Here is a 12,385-nt window from a genome sequence, read left to right on the forward strand (position 1 = left end):
TACATGTTTTTATTTTAAAAAGCTTTTTCAAAAAATTATTTAGAAATTACCTGAAAATAACCAAATAAAATAGATGACTTGGTATGTGAGCTCTTATGCTTTGAACTATTTATTTGTTGAACCAAATCAATAATAATGCTTTATAGCTTTTTGCTTACATTGTTACAACATGCTCATATTTTTCTACTGAGGTTTAAGCCCCCTCCTTTGCTTGGGTCAAGCCAGATTTTCTGTTCTTCAAGGGTATAGCACATGCTTTACAATTTTTGGTATTTGTACTGTTCTTCGGTACCTGTGATTGGGAGAATGTGAGGTAACATTTCTAAATCTGTTGTGGTGATAATTTTTTTCTGAGCAGCTGACTAAGAGTGGAAAATGATTGCAAAGCCTCAGAGGATAGGAATATAGAAAAAAAGGCATTGGGTTTTAAATTAAATTGGAAATGGAAAAGGTATCATTACAGAGCTTCAGATGGAAATGATCTTAGGGTAAAGCGAGGCAGTGAGATGCAGGGAGAGAAGAAAAGCAGCTATGGAGGCTGCATGTGCACCACACTTCATTTGTTGTCTGTGGAGGAAGAGAAGGACAGCTAATGAAAGTACAATTTTGTTCTATTTTCTTGCCATTGAACAGAAATGAAGGAAAGAAAAGAAAATTCTCATTAACTGTGGTAAGAGGAAAGGGGGAAACTGGAGAAAGGGATCTGAAAAGGAAGCAACTTGGCATGTCGTGCTCATAGCTTATGTCAACCTCATAAATGCCTTGAGCCTCATATTTATTCATTTGTAAAATGCAGATAATAATGCCTACAGCAAAGAGGTCCTGTGAGGAGGGTTATCAAGTTTCAAATAGTGTGTGACATATGAATGTGTGGGTAGCACTGAGATGCTCAAGTGATAGCTGTTGTAACAGTGAGGACTTTAATATTTGTTACTAGAGGTGAGCATCAAAATGAGATTTTCATACCTAGTGAACCCCCACACACAAGAAATCAGAGATTATTCATTTGTAAATGACAAGAAGAAAGGATATAAAATAAAGGGTTAAGACCTTAAGGAGAATTTGTGCACGGTAAGTAAATGAATCATTGAGGTTTGAGTGGGATGTCTGGAAGCAGTTAGTTCTAAGTTAAAGACAAATGGCATTTAGAACTAAATGTGGGGAAAGGAAATATATAATTTTCATGTTTTGAAAAAAAATTATAATCTTTCAGATTGCTAACTCTGGTTATTTCTTCACATAACCAAGGCTCAAGAATTGTTTGTCTCAAGAAAGGGTGCTTTTAGAGTTTTCCTTTTCTTCTTAAAATATTACCTTTAATTGAATTCCTTTAGAGGCTGAGGATGTGGCTCATAGATCACTTGCCTAGCATGTTCAGGGGTCATGTTTGATCCCCAGCAATATCCAAAAAAAAATTTACTTTGGGCCATCACAGAACTAATTTATTGTTACAACCATGTTTTTTTTTTAACCTTAATTATATTTGGTTACTTAGATCTCAATTTGACAAGTTACTGTATGATTTCTACTGATAAAATTTCTTCAATTTTAAAAGAAGCAGGAGGGTATAATTGTCCATTGGTATAAGGAAACCAAAGCCAAATTAAGAATATACCAAAACTATAACCTGTCTGTTTGAGTAGAAGGATACAGATAAAAAGGGTTATAAGCACACATCTGGACTGTTTACTGCATAGTTTTCTACCTAAATTAGCAACATGCAATAGCTTCCATAGTGTCTGCACCTCTTCTGACCCTCTCTAGTTTAACAACATTGTGGATATGTTGAAGTTTTCACTGAATTGGACCTCATAAAAGCCAAAAGTCATGATACTGGCTTTGTTACCACAAAAGAAGAATTACCAGGCAGAAGCTGCCAAACCTTCTCATGCTTTCCTGTTTTTCTTAAACTAAATTAAATCCTTTTCTCTTTCCCTTCAGGAAAATACATGATTCATAACAAACCATATAAATGGGTGGGTTTTCATCTGAGTTTAATAAAAGACAACCAAAGTCTTTTATTTGGGACATAGTATCCTATTATAAATTTCTTTTTGTGCACAGTGGATGCATTTTCAGTGATTTTGCCACAGTTGAACACGTAAGGCACTACTTTGACTAAGCTCGCTTTGACTAATATGTCACTCAGAAGAATGATATTAACTGTTATTGGTAATATGTTGATAGCAGTTTCAGTATTTATCTATTAAATTTTAGAAAATGTAGCGCCAGGTTGGGTAGTGCACACCTGTAACCCCAGCAACTCAGGGGGTTGAGACAGAAGGATCACAAGTTCAAGGCTAGCCTCAGCAACTTCACAAGACCCTCAGCAATATAGCAGTATCCTGTCTCAAAATGAGGAAGAGGAATAATAATTATTGGGAGATGTTGCTCAGTGGTTAAACACCCTCGGCTTCAAAAAAAAAAAAAAAAAACCCATGAAATGGGAATGTAGCTCAGTGGTAGAACAATTATCTAGCATGTGCAAGGTCCTGAGTTTAATTTCTAGTACAACACAATGCCTTTATTTTTATGTGGTGCTGAGGATCAAACCCGGGTCCCACCTGTGCTAGGTGAGTGCTTTACCACTGAGCCACAATCCCAGCCCAGTTTTTTTTAAAATATTTATTTTTTAGTTGTAGTTGAACACAACACCTTAATTTCACTTGTTTATTTATTTATTTTTTTATGTGATGCTGAGGATCAAACCCAGGGTCTCGCATGTGCAAGACGAGCACTCTACCACTGAGCCACAACCCCAGGCCATGTTTTTATTAATTGTCCAGAACATAAAATGAAACAAAAACATTAGTGTTACGTGATCTCATTTATTTTGCCATTTATTGACTAGGGCATTGACTTTCATATCTCTGGTTAATGAGATTCTAAAGAAAGATGGCCAGGGAACATTGGCAAAACTTCTTGAAAAAAAGGTGTGCAAAGAACTTTCCTTTCAATTCTGAACTTTGTGGTCTGCATTTGATACTTGTGATATAGCAGCCAGTTTGGGCCTATGAAGATGCATAGTTAAAAGGACAAGCCAACCCAGTAAAGATGACAGTGCTGCCGTTCTTTTCTTAAAATCAGGAATAGCTTCTTTATACACTTGGTTCAAAGAATTTATCATGTACTGATTTATTATATATAGTATTACTCTTAATTTTTGATCCAGTACTTTCATTTAATTTTTACATTCAACAAAGATTTGTATATCTTTTTTGTAGGATAGGAAGAGTTATAATACTATATTTAATTTGTCAGTCCATAGTTAATTACACAAATACTTTAATTTCTTGTGTGACATGAAATACAACTGCATTAAGAATGAAATTTCTTCAGTTCTATTAGCTTTTATCATTGTTAAAACTAGAAATTTGAAATACCATGTTAGTAAATAAATTCTTTTTTTCTAATCCCATAATTTTATTGAAGTTTATATTTGAAGTACACATTTTGTTCATTGTGTATGTTTGTGGTATTTTCATAGGAATATCATTGTCACCTTCCTTTATAAGTCTCCCTGAGGGAAGACTAACATGTAGACTATATGAAATGTATTCTTCTCTAATGATCTGGAAAGGGAGACAAATACCAACTTAACCTATTATGAGTGTTGCCATGCAGTTTATGTTACTCTTATATAAAAGTACCTGTCATTTAGTGTTGATTCAAACCTGGTAAATTGCTAAGCTCTTTGATATATCAGCTACTAGAAAGTTCAGAACCAAGTTCTCTGCTTAAAAGTATAACATAGCCCAAGTTTTGTGGTAGTTACTTATGTAATTCATTATTTGGTTCAAAATTTAGAAAGAACTAGATAGACTAATGAATTTCTATTCTATCTCAGGTAGACATGGCTTTCAAAATAAAATTATTATTAAGTGAAATAATAATTCCATAGAAGCTTCAAAGAGGCAGATCTTTCATTCAGTTATCCAGTTATTGTAAACCTGTGGCAATAATGACAAGGGCATAATGCCAAAAAGCAAACAATTTGTGTGGCTGTATATAAAATTTCTTAATATTTTATGAAACAAAAAAAGCATTGATTTGATCATTTTATTTGGGCCTTTGTTGGAGCATGATCTTCAGACTGAACTCATGAATATGACCTATTTCCTTCAGCCCTGAACTCTGGAATGCCTGCATACATTTTGTTTTTAAGAGATATTTCTACTAGTTAAGAAACTTCTTTTCTGCTGTCTTTGTTAGCATAAAAATACAGCTCATCCTCCTCTGAAACTTAATAGAATTACATTTCTCCTCATTTTTAACTTAAGAGGCAGAAGCATAAAGCCATTATTTGTGGGATATCATGAATTTTAAACAATTAGAGTCATGTGCCACATAATGATGTTTTGATAAATGACAGGCTACGTATGCAACGTTGGAACCATAAAATTATAATGCAGCTCAAAAATTCCTATCACACTTGTCATTGCTGTCATGGCACGGCACATTACATGTTTGTGGCTATGCCGGTATAAGCAAAACTACTGCGCTGCCAGGCATATAAAAATAAAGCATATGCAGTTACGTACAGTACATAATATGTGACAACAATAATAAATAAATGACTATTACAGTGCTTTTTTATGGTTTTTTTCATGTTGTTAAGTTCTTTAGTGTAGCCTTTTTTTATATATTTTTTATTGGTTGTTCAAAACATTACAAAGCTCATGATATATCATCTTTCATACATTTGACTCAATTGGGTTATGAACTCCCATTTTTACCCCAAATACAAATTGCAGAATCACATCGGTTACACACTCACATTTTTACATAATGGCATATTAGTGACTGTTGTATTCTGCTACCTTTCCTATCCCCTGCTATCCCCCCTTCCCTCCCCACCCATCATCCCTCTCTACCTCATCTGCTGTTGTTCAATTCTCTCCCTTGTTCCCCCCCCCTTTCCCCTCACATCCTCTTCTATGTAATTTTGTGTAACATTGAGGGTCTCCTACCATTTCCATATGCTTTCCCTTCTCTCTCCCTTTCTCTCCCCCAACTCGTCTTTGTTTAATGTTAATCTTTTCCTCATGCTCTTCCTCCCTGTTCTGTTCTTAGTTGCTCTCTTTATATCAAAAAAGACATTTGGCATTTGTTTTTTAGGGATTGGCTAGCTTCACTAAGCATAATCTGCTCTAGTGCCATCCATTTCCCTGCAAATTCTATGATTTTGTCATTTTTTATTGCTGCGTAGTACTCCATTTTGTATAGATGCCACATTTTTTTTATTCATTCATCTATTGAAGGGCATCTAGGTTGGTTCCACAGTCTAGCTATTGTGAATTGTGCCGCTATGATCATTGATGTGGCAGTATCCCTATAGTGTGCTCTTTTAAGATCCTCAGGGAATAGTCCGAGGAGGGCGATAGCAGGGTCAAATGGTGGATCCATTCCCAGCTTTCCCAGGTATCTCCATACTGCTTTCCAAATTGGCTGCACCAATTTGCAGTCCCATCAACAATGAGCAAGTGTGCCCTTTTCCCCACATCCTCGCCAACACTTGTTGTTACTTGACTTCATAATGGCTGCCAATCTTACTGGAGTGAGATGGTATCTTAGGGTGGTTTTGATTTGCATTTCTCTGATTGCTAGAGATGGTGAGCATTTTTTCATGTACTTGTTGATTGATTGTATGTCCTCCTCTGAGAAGTGTCTGTTCAGGTCCTTGGCCCATTTGTTGATTGGGTTATTTGTTATCTTATTGTCTAATTTTTTGAGTTCTTTGTATATTCTGGATATTAGGGCTACCAACACAAAGGAGAGACAACAGAGATATTAGAGGAGCTTTTTTATGGTTTTAATGTTTACCCCTCATTTTAAAAAAGTTTACCGTAAAAATGTAAAATGCTGCCATGTTACAGTGACGGCATCTCTTGATTTTATCAACAGGCCACATTACATCTAGGTTTCAGAGAGTATGCTGTATGATTCATAATGACAAAAATTACATAATGATGTATTTCTCACAATGTGTCCCCACTGTTAAATGATGTCTGACTATATTTAGGTAGGGGCTAATTTAAACTGTCTTTAAGTTGCTAGCTGAATGTTATTATAATAATGGTAGCATATACATTTAATACATATAGTTCATAATAAAAACATATAAATGTTCAAGACTTGCTATATTTTAGGCCATGTTTTACTGTTTATTCTTTTAATATTTATAAACACATCTCCACTAGAAAGTAAGTTCTATGAGGGCAAGGACTTAGGTTTTGCTCACTCCTATCCCTGGTACCTAGAACATTTTCTTATTTTATATCTAAATTAAAACATATATATTAAACTATGTAACTACATACATAAACTAAATTTTGTATATGTGTATTTCTGATTATATTAAACTAACAACTTGTGGCAAAGCTACTGAAGCAGTTTAGATACAGAGAGGTAAATTAACTTGCCTAAGATGGCCTAGTTAGTGGAAGAGTTAGGAATCAAACTTGTATCATCTGATTTCAGAACTTGTTTTCTCAGTTGCCATTGTTTCTTACTGCCTTCATTTTGTCTAGAGAAATGCAGCAACACCAAGAAATAATAAATGTTGCTTATTCAGTATAATTAATTGGTAAAGGGCTGAGATGGTCTAATGCAAAATTTCTCTTCCTTAGCACTGTTATTTGGGTAGATAATTTGGGGAGGACTTCACTGTGCATTGTAAAACCCTGGCTCCTATAGATTCCAGCAACCCTCCCCAGTTATGATGTTCAGAAAGATTACTGGAGATTGTCAGATGGCCTTCAAGAGATAAAACCCTCCCTCCCTACCTCCCTCAGTTGAGAATCACTGGTTTAGATCTATACATTAGGGGATATCGAAGAGGGAAATCTGGAAGATACTTAGTAGTGTTTGACCTTCCTGCCATGCCATAGTGAGTTTAGAGACAAGGCAGGAATTAGTTTACTCTTTGACCATAGCCATGTTTTATATCAAGACCTGAATTTCATACCTTTTTATAAGGATTCCCTTGGAAATAAATTTATATAAAATCGTACATTTTCCCTTTTTATTCACAAAGAGCATCAGATCTCTGACAAGAATTTATATTTGGGGGTGGTGGTGGCAGTGCCAGGATTGAACCCATCGGCACTTAACCAATGAGACATGTTCCTAGCCCTTTTTTATTTTTTAATTTATTATTATTATTATTATTATTATTATTATTATTATTATTGTTTTATTTGGACACAATATCTTTATCTATTAAAGCTTCAAATACATTTTTAGTAGTAAAATTTCTGAAGTTGTAGTGTGATCAGTTTTGCTAGAACACAACAGGGATATTCCTAAAAATATCTCACTACAAAATCAGGCAATGAAAAGCACAGGACTTGAGGGGGAAATGAGGTGAGGAGCTTTAGTCAAAAATTCTTAGTAGTAGGTGGGCATCATGGCATGTATCTATAGTTGCATTTACTTAGGAGTCTGAGACAGGAGGATTGCTTGAGCCCAGGAGTTCAAGGCCTTGAACAATAGAAAGATCTTATCTCAAAAAACAACACAAAACTTCATTAGTAACACATAGAAATAAAGATGCAATCTAATAAAAATGGTATCACAGCTTTACACGTTAATTGTTACAAAATGCTAGAAATACTACAACAAATATATACCCAGCCTTGAAAAATACCTGTGATTTTTGCTTATAGAAGTGAACTTTATTGGAAGGGTTTTAGCTGGTGAGTTATTGGGAAAATTTATAAGAGGCATGGTCTAAAAGTAAATCTAAAGTTGTATCACCAGATGTGGATGAGTGTGTTTCAGAAAACAGACAATGAACTGAAATAGCTGGTAAAATGTTTGAAGCATATGCAGATATATGTTTTGTGAATTCTTATGTGACTGAGTTCTGCTGGATGCAGATTGCAGATTCACTTAGTACTTCTTACAGCAAAATAATGCATAAGTGACAGTGAAGTTGTGTTATGCTCATATCATTTACTAATCTATGAATCATCTTAGAACACATTTCTACACAAGTGTTAAAACAGAACTGATGGCACTCTTGATCTGAATTTTGAGGCTCTTCAAGAGTAAAATTTTTTAAAAATCACACTGAACTACAGAAAAGTATAACATGTATCGGATGAAAGCATAATTTTAAAAGAATACGTGGTTAAAAAAAAATTATTACAGCTTTTCCTGGCCACTGAGCTAACACATTGAATCAAGAATCTCAATTTATATTATGTAACGTATGTTATTATATTTTTATATAAGTAAATTGGTTACAATTCAAAAAAAAAAAAAGAATACGTGGTTAAATTTGGTAGAACTGAAGAAAAACTGGAAATCATTGTGTCCCTCCTGAGCCATGGCCTCCTCCTTTGTGACAAGGATAGTGGTCAGAACCTAACAATAGGCCAGCTACTTCCCACACTGTCAAGTGCTCTATCTGCTATTAAAAGAATTTATACTAACAGACATAGTTTTATGAAATTTTTCACTTATTGGCACTCAGTGTTTGTTCAACTCATTTTTAATTTCATTTAATTACTTAGCAACTGTGTTTACCCTTTACCATTGCAATACTTTAAGATTCAGCAGTATTAAATGCAATGTAAATGTTCACATAACAAAAGAAATGATTCTGAAATTTAAAATTAATTTTAAACTTTACAAAAGTGAATTCTAAAAAACATTAACAAGAGCAGTAAGGTTTGATAGTCCCATCCAGTAATAGAAAATTGCCACTTTGAAACAATTAAAGCTGGAGTTGATATGTTGGTTTCTTATACTTTTAATTCATTTTTGACAAAATGATTAGAGAATAATACAGGTGTGTGTGTGTGTGTGTGTGTGTGTGTGTGTGTGTAGTGATTGTATGCCAAATCAACTATCAAGAAGAAAGAATTGAGATCAGAGTAAGCTGCAGTGAGTTCAGTGATATTATAAAACTGTTAAGTAGCATTTTTGCACATATTTACCCACAGTAGATAGTAGAAAAGGTATATTTAGAACTCCAAATGACAGGTGGTTTGAATTTCATCTTCTTTGTTCAGTAATCTTAATTTTACAATAAAGAAATGGGTGTTTTGCTACCAAAATATTAGTGATAATAGAAGTGCCTACATGTTATCTTTTTCTTTTATTCTTTCAGCCATAATGAAAGGAAAGTGACCTGCAAACATCCAGTCACAGGACAGCCATCACAGGACAATTGTATTTTTGTAGTGAATGAACAGTAAGTAAAAAGTTTCATGCATTGCCTGTAATCAGAATGAGGTTAGCATTGAGATTGCTCTAATCCATATTTAATACAGTAAAATTGAATAGTTTTCTTACCTGAACAGTTGCAGTCAAGTGTAATAGTCCCAGCTGTTAACTACATGTGGTGTAGACATGACCTAAAATTTATTTTTCAGGAGGAATATAATTTTAGAAGCTATTTTTGTGAGAATTCAAACTGAGAAAGTTTGAATTCTCAAGAGCATAGAATATAAAAGTTAAAGAAGCTGTATAAACTTGGCAAAATTATTAAACTTAATTTGAACTCAGTTTTTCTCCTTCCACTCAGTACATTTCCTAGGATTTCATAAGCATTAAAAGAAATAAGTGAAAAAAAAATTATATACTATGAAGCTGGCCACAAATATTAACATTTTCTTATTTTTAACATTAGAATAATTAATCTTATTCCTCTTTTATTCTTTTTTCCAGGGGGTGGTACTGGGAATTGAACCCAGAGCCGCAAGCATGTAATCTTGTCTTCTACAACTGAACTCGCCCCCAGTTTCTTATAATTCCTTTTTGTTTTTATTTTTTGTTTTAGACAGAGTCTTGCTTTGTTGCCCAGGCTGGTCTCAAATTCTTTAAGCTCAAGCAATCAATCCTCTTGCCTCAGCCTCCTGAGTAGCTGGGACTACCAGTGTACATCACCATGCCTGGCCTGTAATTTTCCTGTTAGATGACCAAGTTGATTATCTTCAGTAATGCCTTTTAGAATTAGCATGATATTAATTACATTGAGTTTAGCAGAAGAGTTAATTTTGTTTAAAATAGTTGTAAATATTAAATGTTACTCTGTAGTAACAAGTATCCAGTTATTTTGAAAACAGGACTCTTGCTTTGTTAACTTCAGGAAAGCATTACTGTAAAGCAGTTTACTTACACAGTAAGTTCTAGAATTTAACATATTTTATTTTCAGAACTGTTGCAACCATGACGTCTGAAGAAAAGAAAGAACGGCCTATAAGTATGATAAATGAAGCTTCTAACTATAACATGAGTTCAGATTATGCAGTACATCCAATGAGCCCTATAGGCAGAGTAAGTACTTTGCTTATTGTTAATTATTGATCAGTGATAGTATGTGTAATTATTATATTTTTATTACTACATGGATTTAACTGTATTGGAGGTAATTGATATGAGGAGCAGTGTTTGAAATATAAAGTAATAAAGTTGTAATTTAATGACATTTTAAAAAAATACTTAGTTTACATGTTGAATAATTTTGCATATAGAAAAATGCTTGTGTGAGAGAATAGGCACTTTATTGAATCAGTGTAAGGTTTGTTATGGTTTTCTTCTTTTTTTTCTTTTTGATGCTGGAGATTGAACCTAGGAACACTTTACCACTGAATTACATCCCCATCCTTTTTTGAATTTTTAATTTTGAGACAAAAGTTTCACTAAGTTTCACTAAGTTGCTGAGGCTGCCCTTGAACTTGAGATCCTCCTGCCTCAGCTTACCAGGTTGCTGGAATTACAGATGTTTACCACCACACCTGGCTCAATTTAAGATTGAAAGGGAAGATTAATACAATAACCTAGAAATCAAAAATTTTCCGACTACATGAATGCCTAGATTTAGGAAACATAGTAGAAAAATAGTTATAATTTAAAATTATGTTTATTGTAAGGGAATGGGCAGTAGACAATAGTTTTTTTTTTAATGTCTGCTAAGTTGTTTATTTAAAATAAAGTTTTGTAGGATATTACAAGTAAATAAAATTTTCAAATAATGTAAGTAATTTCTAATTCTCACTAAATAACAGAAGAAAGCTAAACTCAGAATGCAGATGGACTTTTGAAATATGATGTAAAACCAAAAGTAAAAATATGAAATAATGAGAAAGTCAACCACATTATTTTCATATATGCAGAATATCTGTAATTCATATAACAAAGAATAATTACTTGATAATTAAAGAACTGCCTTGGATTAATAAGAAAAAGGGTTATGATCCCATTTAAATGTGGGCAAATACTGTAAAATCAATTCTAAAAAAAGAAAATGGAATTTACTCTTTAGTACATGGAAAAGATTCTCAGTCTCAGTAATAAGAAAAATGCTAATTATAACAAAAAAAAGACCATTTTTCAGCAATTGGATTTGCAGAAGTCAAAAAGTTTTAAAGCATAGCATATTGGCAAAAGTGTAGTAAAATAGACATTTTTCTTTTTCTTTATGTAGTGAGTCTCAAGTGAAATGGATACTATGTGTATAGTCATTTGAAAAAGATAAGATACTCCATAACTATAAGAACAATTATTTTAGATTGATAGGAATGCACATGCCCATAGTAATATTGATTACCTCACTAGGTTGTCAGGAGGGTTGGCTGGATGCTAGACCCCAAGGGTAAGAAGTAGACTGGTCCTGTTTTATATTTTTGTGCTATTTGAATTTTATACTGTAAGCATTATCTAGTTGAAAGCAGTTTAGAAAAAATACTGTTGTGTACAAATAATGCTGTTAGCCTTCATTCATCAAAACACTATTAAATGCAGATATAAAGCAAAATGTTTTACCATTTGACTTATTCTTATACATTTGTTAATAATTTTTACTTACTATTCATTTTATAAAGTAGATAAAACAAAATACTGCACTTTAAGAATAGTATATATAGATTTTAAAGGCAATAGTGTAAAACCTATGATCCTTTTGTAATATCCTGAGGGTAGGAGGATTCTTTGTATTGAACTATTACACTTGAAACAACCAAGCCAACAAAAGTTGAATTGTGATAATTTATTTTTCCTACAAGTCTCAGAGAAATCTAAAAAATACAAGATTAAAATAGTGAAGATAAAAAATAATTTCAAATATCTAAGCATTATTACTGCATTTTCTCTTTTTTTTTTTTTTCTGTTTAGACATCACGGGCTTCAAAGAAAGTTCATAATTTTGGAAAGAGGTCAAATTCAATTAAAAGAAATCCTAACGCACCTGTGGTCAGACGAGGTTGGCTTTATAAACAGGTATTTTTTTCTCCCATTTGATAAGAAATAAAGGATAGAATCAAAGAGATCTTTTGAGCTGAATTTTGCCAAGACAATTACATGAAAATATATAAAATAGAAAAGGAAATGTACAATAGTCTCCCATACCCCTTGACTTTTATTACCCCTAAGAGTG

At 33.3% G+C, this 12,385-nt stretch overlaps 1 protein-coding gene across 9 annotated transcripts in view; it reads left to right on the forward strand.

The window, feature by feature from the left end:
• Window positions 1–12,385, forward strand: part of PLEKHA5 (pleckstrin homology domain containing A5) — a 253,380-nt gene that overhangs the window by 139,727 nt on the left and 101,268 nt on the right. For all 9 annotated transcript variants that reach the window (XM_081310685.1, XM_081310688.1, XM_081310693.1 and 6 more), the window contains exons 4-6: window positions 9,119–9,202; window positions 10,167–10,287; window positions 12,124–12,228. In XM_081310685.1, the coding sequence (XP_081166811.1) occupies window positions 9,119–9,202; window positions 10,167–10,287; window positions 12,124–12,228 (310 nt within the window). The remainder of the gene's footprint in view (window positions 1–9,118; window positions 9,203–10,166; window positions 10,288–12,123; window positions 12,229–12,385) is intronic.

This window comes from Spermophilus citellus (assembly GCF_964194105.1).
Source record: "Spermophilus citellus genome assembly, chromosome: 10".
Taxonomy (NCBI): Eukaryota; Metazoa; Chordata; class Mammalia; order Rodentia; family Sciuridae; genus Spermophilus; species Spermophilus citellus.